The 18,865-nt window shown below is 51.5% G+C and overlaps 2 protein-coding genes across 11 annotated transcripts in view; both read left to right on the top strand.

Annotated features, from left to right (window-relative positions):
• RANBP10 (RAN binding protein 10) overlaps positions 1 to 15,952 on the top strand; it is a 55,675-nt gene extending 39,723 nt beyond the window's left edge. Inside the window, exons 5-14 of one of the 2 annotated variants that reach the window (XM_039851987.1) lie at positions 3,010 to 3,032; positions 5,200 to 5,384; positions 7,794 to 7,906; positions 9,378 to 9,486; positions 9,597 to 9,745; positions 9,939 to 10,146; positions 10,898 to 11,019; positions 11,445 to 11,590; positions 11,885 to 11,996; positions 12,455 to 15,952. In XM_039851987.1, coding sequence (XP_039707921.1) covers positions 3,010 to 3,032; positions 5,200 to 5,384; positions 7,794 to 7,906; positions 9,378 to 9,486; positions 9,597 to 9,745; positions 9,939 to 10,146; positions 10,898 to 11,019; positions 11,445 to 11,590; positions 11,885 to 11,996; positions 12,455 to 12,585 — 1,298 coding nt within the window. In that variant the 3' untranslated portion in view covers positions 12,586 to 15,952. Of the gene's footprint in view, positions 1 to 3,009; positions 3,033 to 5,199; positions 5,385 to 7,793; positions 7,907 to 9,377; positions 9,487 to 9,596; positions 9,746 to 9,938; positions 10,147 to 10,897; positions 11,020 to 11,444; positions 11,591 to 11,884; positions 11,997 to 12,452 lie in introns of both variants that reach the window. The other variant, XM_039851988.1, reaches the window with a different exon arrangement.
• A 2,480-nt stretch (positions 15,953 to 18,432) lies between these two features.
• GFOD2 (Gfo/Idh/MocA-like oxidoreductase domain containing 2) overlaps positions 18,433 to 18,865 on the top strand; it is a 32,533-nt gene continuing 32,100 nt past the window's right edge. For all 9 annotated transcript variants that reach the window (XM_039852008.1, XM_039852007.1, XM_039852006.1 and 6 more), the window contains exon 1: positions 18,433 to 18,620. The gene's annotated coding sequence lies outside the window, so the exon portion shown is untranslated. The remainder of the gene's footprint in view (positions 18,621 to 18,865) is intronic.

Raw genomic sequence — 18,865 nt, 5'->3', positions numbered from 1 at the left:
CCCTCCAGCTTGTCCATACCTTGCTCAGAGCATGGCACCTGCTGTAGGACCCACGGTTTGGGGCATACCCTGCTGTCCCCACTGCATTTGTACCTCCCTCCTCTGGGCCTTAACTGTGCACCAAGGCCCATGAGCTTGTTGTCAGTCAGGAGCTCTTGGCCACCTTAATGTCAGCCCAAACCCTCATGCTGTTTTTAAAAATTCATCTTCCTACTATATGCTTTTTATGGATCCCATGCAAGACCTCACACATCTTGCTATTACACTTCATTTAGGAGTATATTGCCTATTTTTTCAGCCTGTCAAGATCTGTGGTCTCACTTGTTCTATCTCAAATATTTGGTATTTTTTTCAGCATTGTATTAACCTAAAATTAGATAAACATGTTTCATGTGTGTTTTCATTGATATCGATTTAAAAAACATTGAAAGAAGACAAGGCTATGATGTGAGCCTTTAGCCTATAGCTTGTCTGGGTAAACACCAGCCATTTAAGAATCACTTTGTTATATTAGTTTGAAACTCATGTTTTTCTATTTTGTCACAAGGATACTACTTAGACCTTACTAAAAACTGGATATCACCCATCCTTTGCATTTTCTTGGTCATGAAATTTAATGGAAAGGCAGTGAACTTGGGATGATAGACTACCTGGTGAATCTTCTAATGACCTTGTTTACTTCTCACAAACCAGCTTATCAATAAGTGTGCTTCAGAATTTCAGAGGATCAGTGAGCCAGTCACTGCTCTCTAACCTCAGAACCTTTCCTTTTTTAGAGAAGAATGATGTTTCCTGGCCTCCTTGCTTTTTTCATGTACTCCATTGTCCTCTGTCACAGCGCTCACCCCGTGGTCATTGGTTGGTTGTCTGTGTAATTATTAGATGCATGCCATCTCTCTTGCTGGAGTTGGCAGCACTTTGAGGGCCAGGCTTGCAGTGCCTGTTACAGGGCTTGGCCCCTAGGAGGTCTCAGCAGATAACGTGACGAAGGATGAGTGAGCAAGTGAATGGAGACGGGAGACTGACAGCTCATCCACAAGTGGTCCATGCACTTGCAGAGTCATTTTTATCCAGCTCTGTGCTCTCTCACAGGCTCTTTATACCCTCAGCCTCAGTGACCCCTGACCTATGTCTGTTTGGTTCGGGGCCCTTCTTATCAGCAATTTTGAATGTCCTGTTTGCATCCTGGATCTTTGCCTGGACCTTCTTCCTGTGGATCAACCCAGATCTTGTCACAGTAGCCTTGCAGAGGCTCCCAGAGACCTGCAGGGCTTGGGGTAGCAGTGTTGCCCTTGTCCAGTGCAATAGGGGGTGGAGTAGCCTCTTTTCCTCATCTTCCTGGAAGCACCTCAAGGGCTTATCCTTCCTGAGTACCATTGTGAGGTAGAGCTGGGCAAGCCCGGGAAGGTCATCCTCTGCCCAGAACTGTGACAGTTGCCTCACCTTGTGGCACAACTGCAGCCAACTTATACCCAGACCTCACAGTTTATGAAGCAGCTTTCACAAAGTATCAGTATCTCAGTTTCTCTCTTGAGGTATTGGAATTAGTGTTACCCCCTTTTTTCAGATGGGCTCAGAGAGGTTAGATGAGTTGCCAAAGGTTGCACTACAGATAACTGATGGAGGCCAGACTCCCCCTTGTTCCAGGGTCCTTCAGGTCTCCTCCATGAACTGGGGTACAGCAGCAGTAGCCTGGCCACACTGAGATCCTTGAGGGCAGCTTCCATGCAGACCTGGAGGCTGGAAGGGCTTTCAGATTCCATCCTGCCAGCTCTGTGACTATTGACTCTGCATGTAGGGCTCAGAAGTGGCCTCGGACAGGCAGATGATGGGGTTTATGAGCTTCCCTTACTGTGGAGCAAAGTGGCCTGGCAAAGAACTTAAACAGTCTCTCTGCACCTTCGTTTTTTCATCTGTAAACTGGTGTCTGACAGTATACACCTTCCAAGGTTGTTCTGAGTATTAAATGGTTCCTCGTTAGACACTGAGCCCAGTGCCCAGCACAGAGGAAACACATGGAATGCACTGACTGGCAAGATTTTAGCCCCAGATTCACTAGGAAACCTATGGTCAGACCCTCACCTGTTCTTCTGTCTTGTGGGGACCTTTAAGAAGTCAGTGGTTTGAAAACCTTTCAGGCCAAAAGCTGAGGAGTTTCTAGAAGATAAGGAATTTATCTTAAAAAATGGAAAGGCTATGAGTCCTTGGGAGAGCCTCCTTTGGCCTTCAGTTGTTTCTCAGTCTGCAGAACATGAATGCTCTGGTTGATAAGCCAAGGCCTCTCTTGCTTAGACCTGCTCATATATTTGGGGTCCCGCTCCCCTCCACTCTCACTTCCCATTCAGGTCCCTGGAAACAGAGCCTCTTCTCTTGGCAGGAGGATTCAGCGGATACACAAGACATTGTTAACCTGGGGTTTGTCAACTTGTAACCTCTGGGGACTCTGGACAATTATGGGCCTGGAGATGGGCAGCCGCCATCTTCCCTGTCTCCGCTGCTCTGTCAGCTTAGAGATGATGTTGGAGTGTCAGACTAGGAATGAGTCCAGTCCCACCACTTCTGCTAGTTTTATGATTCTTGGCAAAGAATTTAACCTCTGAGATTTACTTTCCTTATCTGTAAAATGGGGATAAGCGTGCTCCCTAGAGTTGGTATGAGGATCAGAGGAGGTAAAACATGGAATAGGGTCTGGCACATATAGTAGGTCTCCATAAGTACATATTGGATCAAGAGAAGGATCAGGCCTGGAGAGACCTCAGCGGTAGATCATTTCGGTTTTAGTCCTTCCTAGCAGGCTTTTTCTGAGCGAGTGGAAGAGCTGTGGACAAATACTCAAGTATCTGACTTCACTTCTGGCCAGGCCACCCAGCAAAGGGAAGACCATGGTCTAACCTACCAGGCTCTAGCGCATGCTTGGCCTCCACTGTTGGGTAGATGTGATGACCAGCCCCTTTCCTGCTATTATGACAGACCTTCTGTGGGCTGATGACTGTTCCTTTGCCTCCACAGGTATAGCCTTCACAGACCTCCCGGTAAGTACTATTGTTGGGGGCCGACTGGGATATGGGGCATGAAAGTACCTGCAAGTGCAGGATGTAGGGTCTGTGGCCCTTTCCCCAACCAAGGTTGTGTGTTGTGCTGTCAGCTTGAGGATACCAGTAGGGGATACCTGCCGGTTTTTTTCTCTCCAGTAGCAAGACCTGGTCTTACTCTATAACTTATAGCAGGTAGTGATTTGTGGTACTTCCGAAGGCAGTTGGGGAAGCAATGTAGGTAGAGTTGAGGGTAGCTCCAGGTCCAAGCCCGTTTTGCATGGCTTACAGCCAATACATCAAGGTGCAGAGTGTAGAGAATTGTTCCTGACCTGTTAGGTCCCTGTGTATCCCCATTAGAGATCCCTAAGGAAAGCCAATGCCCTAGGGCAAGGGTCTCCAACCCCTGGGTCACGGACTGGTAAGTGGTCTCTTAGGAATTGGGCCGCATAGCAGGAGGTGAGTGGCAGGCAAGCGAGCAAAGCTTCATCTGTATTTGCAGCTGCTCCCTAGTGCTAGCATCACCGCCTTAGCTCCACCTCAGATCATCAGGCATTAGATTCTCATAGGAGCACCAGTCCCTGGTGCCAAAATGGTTGAGGACTGCCACCTTAGGGGACTGAACTTGCTACCATACATGGTACCCCTGAGCTGGAGAAGTGACCTTTGTGGAGTTTTCTCTTCTTGGAAAGAGTGAGGTTTCCTCCTGGCTTAGTTTAGGTGTTCATCTCCACCACCTGCACCCCAGACTTTATTAATAGTCATCACTGGCCTCATCATACGCAGGGCCACCACCCAGAATGCTGGGAGCCTAGCCCTGCTCTGTGTGCTCTGGTTGGGCTCTGGAAGGAGGAAAGGTTTGCTGACTCTGGTGGCTGCTTTGGGATTCTGGGCACTCCTTTGATTCCCAAGGAAATGTCTTTGTGATCTATAAGGCCTTCCGAAGTTCAGACTGCAGAACCTGGGATCCTGTTAGAACCTCTTGTCTATGGATCAGGAGCCTTTCCTCCTTCTTGGAGGCCCCAGAGAGGGGCTGTAGTCCTAGGCAAAGTGAACACAGGAGGAGAATTCTGACCCTGACCCAGTCTAGTTGTAGAGAAGTGACATGTAGTCCTGACCCAGTCTAGTTGTAGAGAAGTGACATGAAACAGCCAGACATGAATATAGGCAGTATGTTGACAAGTGCCAGAAAGTTGAGTGGATGCAGTGAAGGTCAGGGAAGGCTTGCTGGAGAAGGTGGGTGTTGCCTGTGGCATGGAGAATGGGAAGGGAAAGGAAGGAAACAAGAGGTCTTGTGGTTTCAGAGCTCATGGTGGGCTGAACCCAGTGTGTAGTAAAGGCTCGTGATACTCGAGAATGACACATGGCCTGTGGATGGAAGGCAGAAGAGAGGACTTGGGGCCCAGTGACAATGGGGAGGAGGCTAGCAAGACACCGGAGAGTAGCAGTGGGAAGCCACTGAAGGCACTAAGTGAGTGCCTGGCAAAAGCTGGTCAGGGCAGAGGATAGATGGAAAGCAGGGAGCCCCACACCCACAGAGGGTCATGCCCAAACCTCACTGGCTGGAAGATCCTCCTGTTGGTGAGCTCTGACAGGAAAGACAGTGAGCTCTCTTTACCCTTTGCCAGCGTCAGGTGGTCTAAACCACCTAACCCCTATCGCCTTGCTCTCCTCCTCCTCCCATGCTTTTCTGCCTCCCTCCATCCCTTCCTGCCCTGTCATATATCCCTTTTTTTGTGGCAAAGGAATCCTTGGTTCTGGATCTTTTTGAGAGGAGCCATTATCCACCCCTGGAACAGATCTTCATGGGCACACCTGCAAGGTCATGGAGCTCGGCCTGCCTCTTTGTACCCTGGCTGAGTCCTGAACTGATACCTTAGGCCTTGGGGACACCATAGCCTGTGATCCAGGACAGGAGACTCCATGTTGAACGTGGCTTGCTTTTCTTTTGCTTTCTCTCCGCAAGCTTTGGGGAATAGTGTCTGGTAGGAAGGTGGGCAGAATGTGGCTTAGCCCTGCTTTCTGCAGCTTTGCTGCAATTCTTTCAAAGCCGGAGCAATGGCCTGCAGGAGCCAGCACCTTCCTCCTCTGCCAAGAGGTGAGGTGAGGTGAGGCCTGCTGCCCCACTGCCCTCTGGGCCTGACTCACATTTCATTCTCCTCCTCAGGCCAACCTCTACCCCACCGTAGGCCTGCAGACACCTGGGGAGATTGTGGACGCCAACTTTGGGCAGCAGCCCTTCCTGTTTGACATTGAGGACTACATGCGGGAGTGGCGTGCCAAGGTCCAGGGCACTGTCCACTGCTTTCCCATCAGTGCCCGGCTTGGCGAGTGGCAGGAGGTGCTGCAGAAGTGAGTGCCCTGCTCCCGCCCTTACCCAGCCCTGCCTCCTCCCAGAGGCCTCACTCTCCTGTAGGCCCCTGTACTGCTACAAGCTGCTCTTATGAACTCCAGTGGGTAGCGTTCCTTCTGGAAAGCACTCCCAGAGTGACTCTGCCTGCTGCTTTCCTGCTTCCCTCTTACTTGATGGACAACTCCTCAGTTTTCCAGATCTGCTCCTAATTAAACCTTTGCACGCACGCACACACCCCCTCTACGCACTCATATTGGATCAGACGGCTCTGTATGTAATGTCACCAGCAGGGCTGTTTTCCCTCCCTGGGTCATTTTGCAGAGAATTTACTAGGACACTGTCCAGTCTCTTTCTCTGTCGACTTTTTCCCCACCATAGGGAGTATCCATCATGCCATAACTCTGGCCTGAGGTTACCTCTCAGGGTCAGCATCCAGCTAAGTTCCATGCATCCATGGCAGTGGTGGTGGGAAGGGTGTCCTCCCTAGGACCAGCCTCACTGGCTCTTTGCTGATTAATTCCGATTGTCCTGGAGGCCAGTCTTGCTGAGAATCCCAAGTGAAGCCAGGTGTGGGTCTTTCTTCCGCTTGTCAGCTGCAGGCCTGAGTGAGGCAATGACTAGTACTCACTGTGCCAGGAGGTAGGTTAGCTTGTTAGCTTGGCTTCCACCAGCCCTTGTCCCTTGGGTGGGGTTGAGGTGCACCCTGAGTTCTTTGTGCAGCTTTCCTTTCTTGAGGAATTGATATTGAGCCATGTCCCAGGGAGGGCTGAGGCAGAGCAAGGCGGCCAGACCCTTCTCAGGAAGAATAGCACTGCTGGGTCTTTTTCTGAGCCCCTAGAACTAATGGGAAGCTCGTCCTCAGGGCCAGCACAGTGCTGGTCCCTATAGCAGGCTTGCCAGGATAGCAGAGGGAGAGCTGGAGCTGCCCCAGCCACATCAGAGAAGGACTGATACTCTCTACTTACAGGGCGCGGGCTTAGCACATGGGTGTATTTGTTTACATGTGCGTGTCTATGTGCCTGTGTGTGTTCATATGGAGTATTTGCCAAGAACTACATATAAGTGTATCCTGAGATTTCATAAAACTTTATTTTGGAGACATTGCTATATGATCTTGGAGACAAGTTTGCCACAATCCCTTCGGCTGGCTTCCCTTGGTGGGAGGTTCAGATTACTTCCTCTCTTTTGCTTGTGCAGGTAACCTTTTTGTATGTTGAGTTTTTCTTATTTAAGATTATTTTCTCGGTGTCCTTATGAGAAGTAGAATTATTGAATCAAAGGGACTGTATATTTTAATGGCATCTGGTGTGCATATAGAGTCGTCTGAACCATGTGTTGTCAGTTTTTGCCCTTGTGTTTATAATAAGAATTACTAGAATTATTACTTAGAACATAATATTATAAATATGTAATTTCATAATAAGAGGTTGTATTTATTGACTTCTTACTTTGTACTAGGCACTTTATGTGTATCTCATTTACCCCCTAAAACACAAGGGGACATATAGCCGAACTTCTTTGCCACATGACAGCCCTTCAGACATTCATATCTGGCAGTTACGATAATGACGCCAGACACATGCACATACCAAAGCATTCACTCCTGTACACCTCAGATGTGAGGGCTCATACTTCTGTTCCACACGTGTGTGCATATATGCACACATGCACACACATGTGCCACTGCTCAGCCAGCTTTGGGTGGGATTAAACGGCCGCTGGGCCTCAGGCTTCTCAGAGATGTTTCCCAAAGATTGCATTCCTTTTGGCCATGTTGTTGCCTGATATGTTGGCTTCTTGGGCCCCTGATTTGTGGAATATTGGGAGTAACTTAGTTTATGGGTTAGCTCCCTATGACCCTCTAGAGCCAGCACTCCTGAGGGCCAGGTTTGCCTGGTTAGCTAGAATGGACCTGCGAGGCACGTGGGGCAGTCCGCAGAGGAGCGCCTGTATCTGTAGAAGGTATGCACATGGCATGCATTATCTCTGGGCAGCTGCCAGACTGCTTGGCTGGCTGCCTTTCCAGGAGGCCCTCAGAGAAACTGTTGGCCATCTCTGGACTTGATGCAGTTCACAGGAGGTAGCTGCTTTTGTAAGGAGATGGTATGTGCCTGTGTGTGTGCTTTTGTTATCATACTTGCCCACTTGTGGGCAGCGTATCCCAGAGAAACTGCAGCCACTCCTTCAAGCTGTGAGGACGGATGTGGTGACCAGCCCTTCCCCAGCCTCATTGCATGATCACTAGGGGAAGTGTTCATTTTGTTTCAGCCCATTTATTTTCATTCTGTGGAGGTTATACCTCTAAGATGTATTTAAGGAAGACCTAAGAGGAAGATAGTCTATTCCATCATGCGGGCAATGAGAAATGTAGTTCTTGAGTGTCACCTTGAACATTTCCTTTCTTCTAGCATGGTCTCGTCTTACCTGGTGCATCATGGGTATTGTGCCACGGCCACGGCTTTTGCTCGAATGACTGAAACCCCGATTCAGGAAGAACAAGCATCCATAAAGAACAGACAAAGTAAGGTTGATTCTCCTCTCCCCTCTCCCTCCATCCTTCACCTGTCCCTAACTCTGCTTTCTAGCTCATACCCGCTTGAGTACAGTGTCAGGAATCCATTTGGCTCTGGTCCTCACTGCTAGGAGACCAGCCCAGAGCCACAGCCCAGCCCTAGGCCCTGCTTCTGTCCCTCCTTCAAGACAACACTGCCCAGGTGGATAGTCTGGCGGCACGGGAATGTCTTGTTACAGCCTCCCTAATGCACACTCTGCTGGCTTGGCACAGGCTGGGGCCTGGCCTGGCTGGCTCCCACTTTACGCTGTTCCTTCCCCCTGAATCCTGGATTCTACTCAGCCTCTTTTTCATGGTCTTCCGGAAATAGTATGTTTGCATCTTAGACCAATGTCCTGTCTTTCATATCATTTACCCAACTTTAGTAGTACTGCCTGCTCCTGGCCAAAGAGAGGACTAAAGTAATCAGACAGGGCAAAAGCTGATGCTTAGTGGCTGCTGTGGTAGCACCTGTCTTTGTTCTCCACCGATGGTCCTGCCCTTTGCAGACAACCAAAGGAAAGAGCCAAGGGAAGCTTTCCTGGTGTTCATACTAGCCTGTGTACTGTGTTTGGGCCTATTTATGGAAAGAGAGTGTTGGGTAAGAGGAAACAGAGCCCAGAAAAGAGATAAGAAGAGGTGAGAAGAGTGAGGGAGAATGGGTATGTGTGGACATGCGTGTCTGTGTGTGTCTGCTTGTGTCTCTCTGAGACTATCGTCTCTGTATGTGCATGTGTCTGTGTCTCTCAGAGAAGCTATGCCCAGCCAGGTAGATGGCAGGGGATCCCAGACTTAGGATCTATGAATGAGAGCACCTCAGACCCAGAAGTCACTCTCAGCAAGATGCACCAGGCCCCAGGGCAAGAGCAAGATGCTGATGGCCTGAGAGGTGTCAACTTCAGAGATGCCACCGTGAGGAGGGTGGCATCCTCTCCCAGCAGGGAGCACGCTGTAGCCCCTGAAGACTACCAGGACGTGGGCTCTGGCCCAGAAACCAGTGCACTCCCATTACCACTCCCCCATGAAGCCTGAAAGGAGAGAAGTCTGTCTGAAGAGGAAGCCCCTAAGGCCACCAAGCTGCCTGGGTACCCATCTGCAGATCATGCTCCCACAGCCAGGGCCCCTCCCTGGCGACCTGTACTCTGTAGCAGCAGGCCTCCAAACTCACCCTCCTTTTCTGGTCTGAGAGTCCTTGCTCCGTCTTCTCTTCTTATTCTTTGAGGACTCCCTGACACTTAGCAGAAACCAGGGTCTGTGGTGGGGCTGGGCAGCCAGATTCTTTCTTCAGCCTCTTCTGTGAGCATCTCAACTGGGCATGCCACTCTGAGCCAGCCCACTTGACTGTTGTCTGGTTCGTGCTAGGGACTGGCAACGTGCAGGCATGCAGCTGCGAACAAGGTCTGTAGCCCCTGACTCACTGCCATGTTCTTGCTCTCTGCAGAAATCCAGAAGCTGGTGCTAGAGGGCCGTGTGGGTGAGGCCATTGAGACCACACAGCGCTTCTACCCAGGGCTGCTGGAGCACAACCCCAACCTGCTTTTCATGCTCAAGTAAGTTGTGGGCCCCACCAGCTCCCCCATAGCCCAGCCCTCCTCAACTGGTGGTGGGAACATACGACCAGGACCAAGCCCAGAGCAGTGCCACTCCGCTCCCTCTACAGGTGCCGACAATTTGTGGAGATGGTGAATGGGACTGACAGTGAGGTCCGCAGCTTGAGCTCCCGAAGCCCCAAGTCCCAGGACAGCTACCCTGGCTCCCCCAGCCTCAGCCCCCGACACGGCCCCAGTAGTTCCCACATGCACAACACAGGTCAGCCACTCTCCAGAGGGCTCTGGGAAGAACTGGTGTGGAGAGGAAAAGCCACCTACATACCATTCCCTGGGCTGGGCTCAGGGATCACTGCTGGATTTGGGGGAAGGGAAATGGGACCACTGTGGTCATGCCCGGGGCCCTGCTTGATGGCAAGTTGCCCTTCCTCTTCTGACTGTCCCCCGGCTTCCAGGTGCAGATAGTCCCAGCTGCAGCAATGGTGTCGCGTCCTCCAAGAGCAAACAGAACCACAGTAAATACCCTGCACCCAGCTCTTCCTCCTCCTCCTCCTCTTCCTCGTCATCCTCCTCATCCCCATCCTCCGTCAATTACTCCGAGTCCAACTCAACAGATTCCACCAAGTCCCAGCCCCACAGCAGCACCAGTAACCAGGAGACCAGGTGCCTGTCTTGCTCTGCTTTTTCTTCCTGCCTTCTGCTCTGCACCAGCTGGGCCCACTGCAGCCTGTCTTTTGAGCGCTGCCCCTTGCCCTTCACCTTCCACTTCCATCCCAGGTCTGTGCCTGGAGCTGCTGACCTACCAGGCACTGGCTTCAGTTTCTGGCCCTACCTATGATTCAGTTGCTACTTTCCTTGGCCCTGTCTTTCTCCAGAGGTGCTGACACTGTCAGGCTGAGAATGTGGTCTCTTCTAAGGAGACCAGGACTTAGCACTACTGAGGGTCTATACAGAGGGGGCTTTTACTGGACTTGGTTTGTGGTCATCCATGTTGGATGGGCAGGGAGTTTTAGGCTATAGACTACAGGTGGCTTTCAGCACTCCCAGGCATGCCTCAGAGCTGAACTGGGTTTGGCTCCAAGAGATGCCTATCTCTGGGTTCATGGGCCCTGGTCATTTGGGGGTGAGGGGATGTTCAGTAGTGTGCCAACTCAGAGAAGGGCCAAAGAGGGGAAGTTCACAGAGGCAGCATTGGGACAAGAGTGGGAATCAGAGGATAGGCCTCTGGGCATAGCTGGTATCACTGTGGTGGCCAAGTGTTGGAGCCTGGGAAGCCTGAGCTGTCCTTTCATGTTCCTAGGGGCCTGAGCTTACCCACAGCAGCTTGTAGCTAAAGCCTGAATGGAGGCCCAACCAGGCTGCTTGCTGCAACCACATCCCCTTGGCCAACTCTCACTTCATCCCTTCTTCACAGTGACAGTGAGATGGAGATGGAGGCGGAGCATTATCCCAATGGTGTGCTGGAGAGCATGTCCACACGCATTGTCAATGGTGCCTACAAGCATGAGGACCTGCAGACAGATGAGTCCAGCATGGGTGAGGGCTGTGCCCCAGCATGGTGTTCTGTAGGTGCCAGTGCCCCTCCCCTGTGGGAGGGGGTTGGAACCGGCAAGCTTAGGCAGCTTGAGAGGCCCTAGCCAGACCTGGTCCATTGCCTTCTTAGCCAGTCATGAATACAGGTGCTCAAGGTGAGAAGACCCCCGCCTACTGCCAAGACCAGAGCCCCTGTGTCTGAGGCTAGAGGGGGTTGGTGAAAGTGGTCACTCATGTGCTGGGTAAACTTAAAGCACCTCTGCTATGGCTGGTCCTGCTCCTCCCAGCCCTCACTTGCCTCTGTCAGAAGCAATAGCCCTCCCCACCTCCCCCAGTCCTTCTTGCCATGTTCACTTTGGGGTCCCCCCAAATGTTCCCTTTCTCTTCTCACCCCTCCTGATGTGTTCTTTGCTGGACTCTGGGTGCAGATGATGGTCATCCTCGGCGACAGCTCTGTGGGGGCAACCAGGCTGCCACAGAAAGGATAATCCTATTTGGCCGCGAGTTGCAGGCACTGAGTGAGCAACTGGGTCGGGAGTACGGCAAGAATTTGGCCCACACGGAGATGCTGCAGGTACAGAACAATCCGGGCCCTCATACAGAGTGGGCCCCCATGTGGTGGTCGGGGGCAGGGTCTCTAGGAGGGCCCTGGGAACAACAGCAGCAGAACAAAGAGGGCTCTAGTCATGTCTGCAATGGGAAAACAGGACATCTGGGTGTACCTCACCCTCTTTAGACTCTAGGGAGGAAACAGCCTTGCTCGACCCTAAGGCAGGGTACGCTGTACCCTCACTGGTCACTACGCAGGGCACTTTATCCCTTTGTGCTGTGTGTGCCACAATCCTCTCAAAAGTTCCCTGTTTCTTAGGATGCCTTTAGCTTGCTGGCATACTCAGACCCCTGGAGCTGTCCAGTTGGCCAGCAGCTTGACCCCATCCAGAGGGAGCCTGTGTGCGCTGCCCTCAACAGCGCCATTTTAGGTAAGTGGATCTAACAAAAAATAGAAGCTGGCCCATGAGTGCCTGGGGTGGCCCCCTCCCTTTTGTCCTTAGGAATTGCTAATATTTGTCCAAATCAGTGCAGTGAGCTCTGCCCAGGAGCTCTCTAGTGGCCCATAGGACTCTTGGGCTCCCATGGCTGAACCTAAACCCTAACCTCCCTCTGCCCAGCTGAGTGGTCTGGCTAGATCTTGATGAGCTCTAGGCTGTGACCGTGGGCCCAGGCCAGCCCGTTGCTCTGAATAAAGCTAAGGTCCTCAGGTTCCTGGCATGGCGATAGGGCTGTGGCCTCTTGGCCAAGATACATTCACATATGAACACAATAGAATCTCTGTTCCAAGAGATTCTATTCACTCCCCCACCTTCCACTCCTAAGGGAACTTTGACCTGGGCCCAAGCCCTGGGCAGGGCAGTGACCAGGCCTTGTCTCTCCTCCACAGAGTCTCAGAACCTGCCAAAGCAGCCTCCTCTGATGCTCGCCCTGGGCCAGGCATCTGAATGTCTACGGCTCATGGCCCGAGCGGGCCTGGGATCTTGCTCCTTTGCCAGAGTTGACGACTACTTGCACTAGCTGACCACGCTGGCTGGCCCCACCTGGCCCTCCCTCAGCCCCAGGAGCCCAGCCCTCCATAGGCACCTGGCACAGGGACCCTGAAGCCATGGGCAGAGTCCACTCCTCCTGCCTGGCCTCCCCCTCCCTTTCCTGCCTTCTTCCTTCCTTCCTGCCTGCCTGCCTGCCTTCCTTCCTTCCCTTCCCTTCCTTCTTCTTTCCCCACCCTCAGTCTCTCTCTCCCCACTTCACGTGCAGCGGCCTGTGACACAGTATTGGCTGGTTACTCTCATGTAGCGCCTTCTACTTTAAAAGGGGGGTTTTGTTTTGAGAAGGGGTTGGGGTTTTTTAATCTTTTTTTCCTCCTGACTGAGCCACCAGTATTTATCTCTGGAGAGTTTGTGCTGAGCTGGTTTCTGCTAATTTGGTGATGAAGCCTATCCAAGTTGGTGATAGCTTATTATTTTCATAAGTAAAAAAATGAGATTATATATATAAATATATATTAAAAAAAAAAAGACAGTATTTATCGTAGTGTTAGTGGTCCAGCACCTCTTGGATGAGGCTGTCCAGATACCATGTTTTTATTTGAGTCCAACTCATTAAAAAAGAATCATCTCTATAACCTCAGCTAAGTGATTTGATTACTTTAGGCTTCCCATTTGCTGAGCCACATGCCCAGCTGCAGCCTAGGGAAGCCCATTAGGCTTTGAGAGGCCACTTAGCGGGCAGGTCAGGCCAAGCTGGTTTACAGCATCCAAGAGGTGTGGGTCCCTAGGCCCCTGAGATCTGGACTGAGCAGAGAACGACAGAGCCAGGGGTCCAGAGAAGAGAGGAGTGGCCCAGTGCTACACAGCAAAGCAAAGGAGTGGAGGGTCCTTGGCCAGCACGCTATCTACCATTCTACCCTGCCTCTCACTGCCTGCCTTGCCCTTCTTTCTCTCTCTCTTCCCTTTTCAACGTCCTGCCTCCCCTTGTTGTTAAGATGGCCAAATAATTCATTTACTCTAAATTGATTGCCTGAAAACTACCTGCCTTCGACCCGAGAGCTGCTGTGTGTCAGGCTGTGGGGAAGAAGTCTCTATTCCCAGGACAGAGGCTCTTGAGTACAGGGGCTACCTTCTTCTTGCCTGGATCTTCACCGTCTCTGCACAGCTCCGATGGAATCGATGCTTTCTGCTGAGAAGCCAGGACCTTGTGGAGGCACTGGAGTGGTTGGAACCCTTGGCCCCCTAGGCCAGAACTCACTGCAGCTGTCCCAGGCAGCTCCCTGCAGCTTGGCCCTAGCCACTCTTAGGAAAGACTGTTATGAGTATTTGTTGGCTGGAGGAAGGGACCTCATGGGCTTTAGAAATATCCCATCAGCCCCATGAGATGGATCCTCACAGCTGGTGGGACAAAAACAATCCATCAGGGAATCAGGAGAGGAAGGGCCAAGATGGCTTTCAGGACTTGGGTGGGCCATCTGTGGAGAGGACTGACTGTCCAGGAGGAGGAAAGGAAGGAGATCTATTCAGAGGAGCACCAGGAGGGGCTGGGATTTCTCCATCTGCTTCACAGTGGGAGGGAGCACACACGCCCCCTACAAAGGGGCAGAGTCAGAAGTTGATCTTTTAGTCCCTGCCTGGATCTGGCCTGAGCCAGCTCTTGCTCTCTCAGTGGACACAAGAATGGTTGGGAAGGCCTGAGGTATTATTTAGTGCCCACGAGGCTTTGCTGGGCCCACAGCTGGACAAGAGAAATGATTGAGTTGGACCAACTGCTGGTGTTGGGTGGGGTTCAGGGCTCGGCCCTGTGCTCTCAGAGTTCTGCCTTGGGACATGACCCTATAGACTGATGCTTTTTCTTGGTCCCACCAGGGCCTCAGCTGGCAGCCCCCAGATCATGGCCCATCAGGGGAGGTGTTGTCCTGTCTGTAAAGGAAACGTCCTGTGCAAGGCTAGGGATGCCTAGTTCCCAAACCCTGAGGTTGGAACAGGCTGTTAAAATGGTCAGAGCCAAGCAGGATTGGGAATTAAAACCAGAGGTTTTTGCAGCTGGAATGGGATTCAGAGAACATCTACTCCAGCAATCCTCTCCTTTTACAAATAAGGAAACAGGCCCAGGAGGTTAGGTGACTTGGCCAAAGTCACACAGCAAATTAATGGCAGAGTCAGAACTACCCTCATCTCTGTGAGTTAGGCAACACTGTTTAGTCCTAGAGCTGAATGGTGGGTGAAGGGTTAGGCTCAGCAGTGTTAGGGAGGCCTCTAGCAGTGTCTGAGCAGCTGGTACTTTCAGGGGTGTGTCAGGGATGGGGATGGATGCCTGGGCTTGGGTTGTGGAGCATCAGAGAGGGCCCAGGAGGGCTCAGGACAGCTGTTTGCTGCTTGGGGTTGGGTGTCCGCCTGGCTCACACTCTACCCATGGTCATCTCCCCATTTTCTGTGCCTTATCTCACTGTTTCAGCTGAGTCCAAGTTGTTTACTCTGTTCCTCTTCAGAGGGGCTCTTTGTCCCATTTGGACAGCTTACCTTTGGGACATAAGCCTTTGCCCCACAGCCCATGAAGAGGACAAAAACCAAGCTGCTTGAGCCCACTGTCTTGATAGTCCAGGCCTGCCTGCCAGCCAGAGGAGCCCCTTATGCACACCCAATTCCACCAGCCTGCTTCTGGGAGCCAAGCGTGGGGAAGGTATCTGGGAGGAGCCCTGGTGAAGAACTCGACTTGGCCCAAGGGGTCAGGAGGAAGACCTAGCCCAGTTGGGTTGTCCAGCCCTGGGGGACCAACCTTCCTTATGTACCTTTTCTCCTTGCACCATCAAACGATTGCTCCTTCCAGAGTGCATGGAAATTGGCAGACCATGCAAAGAAAGCCAGAATCCTGATCCTCACCCACGTGGGTCTGTGCTGGGTGCAGGCCATCAGAACAGGAGACACCAAGAGATGGAAAAGTGGGGACTGCCCAGCCACCCAGCACCTTCCTACCCCTTAAGCACAAAGAAGATGAGGCAGAGAACTGTCAGAGCTGGAAGTTCCTATGGTTGCTCATAACTCAGGTATGCACGCTGTGTGGCAGCTGGGCAGCAGAGCCCTACTTGACCACCAGTCCCGTGCACCCAGACCTGTGGCCAGATTGTGGACTCTGGCTGCCTGAGGTGCCGCCTCTTTGCATAGGGTTTTCCTCCATTAGTAACTACAGCTGACACAGACGTCCTCCACATTGTGCACACTGGTTCTGCCTTTGTCCTCGCAAGTTGATACTTGGCATTAGCATGAAACTTGTGGGAGTGGGAGGGTTTAGAGAGAATTCTAACACAAAACATCCTATTAAATTGTACTTGAGAGATGAAAAAACTCCTGTTGTATTTTGACAGAATTATTTTTATTAAAATACACATCCATGGGTAGTCATGAGTGTCTGGTCTCTGTTTTGAGTCTTACTGGGGCTGGTACCCCTATGTGGCATACCATATCCTGAAAGGTTTGACCCCTTCTCAGCCCACCTCTCCCGTGCCTAGGCCCCTAGTGCCTCCTCAAGGACCCTTAAGAATTTGGGTGTCTGCAAGGCCCCAAAGAAGATAGGTACTTAAGCTCCAATTCTCTCCCCAAAACAGCTTTCATCTGAGACAAAGAAAAAGTAGCAAATTCAGCTTCAAAAAGGTGGGCCACAGGACTTCCTGCTCTCAGAATAAGATATTAATACATTCCAAATACGTTCACCCCAAACATGAGAGAGTAAAAAAGTTTCCCTGAGGGGTATTGAGGTTAGGGTCCTGTCAGTCTGAGAAAGAGCTTTGTGCTCAAAATCCTGGTTCTATTTCCTAACTGTGTGACCATAGAAATTGAACCTTTCTCAGCTTGTTTCCCCATCCTTAAAATGTGGTCAATCCTTCTACCCTGGGTGGTAGAAGATTCTAGCATGCATAGTGCAGTGCTTGGTACATAGGGATGAAGTACATGTGGCTGCCCTACCTCCACGGGGTGTGACTGGCCTGCTCCTACCTCATGCTGCCTCCCGTGCCCGCAATGGACTAGGGTTTTATGCAGGGGAGAAATACAGTAGCTTATGCTGGTGTCCACCTAAAGGTGGTACTGGAAACAGTTTGGAGGCAAAGAAACCAGCTAGGAGGCCGCTGCAGTAGGCCAGACAAAAGAGGGCAGGTTTGGGAAATGTTTAGGAGATAAACGTTAACACAACAAAATGAGTAACTGGATATGAGGGAGATGGGAGAAGCAAGAGACAAGGCAAATACAGGCTTTTGGTTTTGAGTGAAGGGATGGCTAATGGTGCCACAAGATTGTATAGGGAACGAAAGGGAACAGGTGATGGCTAAAAGTCACTGGAGTATGGAGGTTTGCTAGAGAGCATGTGGATCCATATCTCAGAGGACATGGTTCCTGGAACTGGAAAAGGGTTCTGTGGTCCAGTAAATAAGGAAAACTGTCATGGTCCTCACAGTGAACATCACCAGCTAATTAAAAGCTCAAAACCCTGTGTTAAGATGTGCAGCTTAACCCAGCACTTATATTACTGTAGAATACTTATAGAATATTTTATAGCACTATTACTCTAAAGAACTCTTAGGGAAGAGCTAGTGTAGAGGGAAGAGTGAAGTATTAGATAAACACAAATGTCCTGGTTCCATAAATAAACCTGTATATAGTGGATTAACTTCCCTCTAGTGGTTCTGAACCAGGACCAATTTTGCCCCAAAGGGGACATTGGCAATATCCGGAGATATTTTGGGTAGTCACAGCTGGGGTTGGTGTGCTAGTGGCATCTAGTAGGTAGAAGCCAGGGGTGCTAACATCCTACAACGCACAGAAAGCCCCCCATGACAAAGAATTATCAGGTCAAACATGTCAACAGTGCCGCTGTTGAGAAACTCTGCTCTAGAGTGAAACTTTGCACGATGACACAAATAGATCAGACCTAAGCACAGTTTGATTCTGCCTCCCTTGTGCCTGTCTGTTGGGAATCCACGAGGAAGGAATAAGGGGATAAAACTCCATCAGAAGATGGAGGGGGAGAGGGGAAATTAGAGTTTCTCATCACTCTGGAAGCTTTCTATGCTCACAAAGGTGGCAACAGTAGCAGAAGTCCTGTTTCCCCTGCGCAGCAATAGCCCTGCTGGTCAGCAATCCTCAGTGGAAACAACGGCTTCAGTGCAACTGACATGTTCTGTCATTACAGGCTGCTCTGGAGAGATGGCTGGGACACCCTCCTAATGCCAGCTGAGCGCGGGTCCAGACTCACCAGGAGAGTCAGACAAGAACGGGTGGGTTCTCCCTATGCAGAAATAACCATAATCCCACATTTCCAAGATAGCCTGTTTTACACGAAGGTTCACAGGTTTCACTACCCTAGCTGACAGTAGGGTGAACCGAAGGGTAGTCTTATTACAAACAGTATTAATTTGGGGCGGGGGATGGGGAGAGGAGAAATAGGATCCAGTAAAGAGATCAGGAGGACTGAGTTCCTAAACCTGAGAGCACTGATATCTAAGGAATAACTAAAGAACATTCAGAGAAAGAGGAGCCCAGACAGGCCCTTGGGATAACAGAAAAAACGAGTCATTAGGAGTCAGGAAGCCGCGAAGTCCGGAGAGTTCGAGAGAAATGGCAGACCTTCCTTCATCCCAAGACAACCAAGAACCACCACAGTCTCCAGAACCTCCTTGCTCTTGATGCCGGGCAACGAGCCAGAAAGAACCCGAGGGTGGAAGACCGCTCACTACGTGGTCTGCACCGGGGGAATTGAATAACCAGGGCCTCCAGCTCAGCTACTTAACCTTCCCGGACAAGGAGCGAGCATGCGCAGCTTCGGGTCACAGCCCCTCCCAGAGCGGGCCCACCCCCGCCAGGGAGCATGCGCAGACCTCCTGCCGTCCCGCCCCGCCCTTCCCAAAGCCCTCGGTTCCTTAGAAACCAGGCGGCGCGTTCCCGGTGCGGCGCGCTAGACTCTGGGGCCCGTGAGTCCCTGCTAGCCTTCCTCACGGGGGGTGGTGGCCATTGGGACCCTTGTGGACCTATGGTCTCCGGTGCGGAGCAGGGCGGGCAATGCCAGTGTGCCAGGTGAGAGGCGGCCCGCGGCGGCGGGTGTGCATGGAGGAGGGCATGGCGTGGCTGCGAGCGGGCGTCGGCGGGGCCTCCTCCGCGGCCCGGCGTCCGAGGTCGGAGTTGGGGATACGCGGAATCTGGGCTAGAGGGAACCGTTCTAACTGCCAGCACCCGCGCGGAGTTCGGGGGTCGCCCCGGAATTCGCCCTCCCCACCTCAGAAATAGGACCTGCAAGTTTCGTCGTAAAGTCGTACAATTTT

Source organism: Pteropus medius, unplaced genomic scaffold (assembly GCF_902729225.1).
Source record: "Pteropus medius unplaced genomic scaffold, Ma_sr-lr_union100, whole genome shotgun sequence".
Lineage (NCBI taxonomy): Eukaryota > Metazoa > Chordata > Mammalia > Chiroptera > Pteropodidae > Pteropus > Pteropus medius.
Note: the sequence above shows the minus strand (reverse complement) of the source record. Positions and strands in the feature narration are given on the sequence as shown.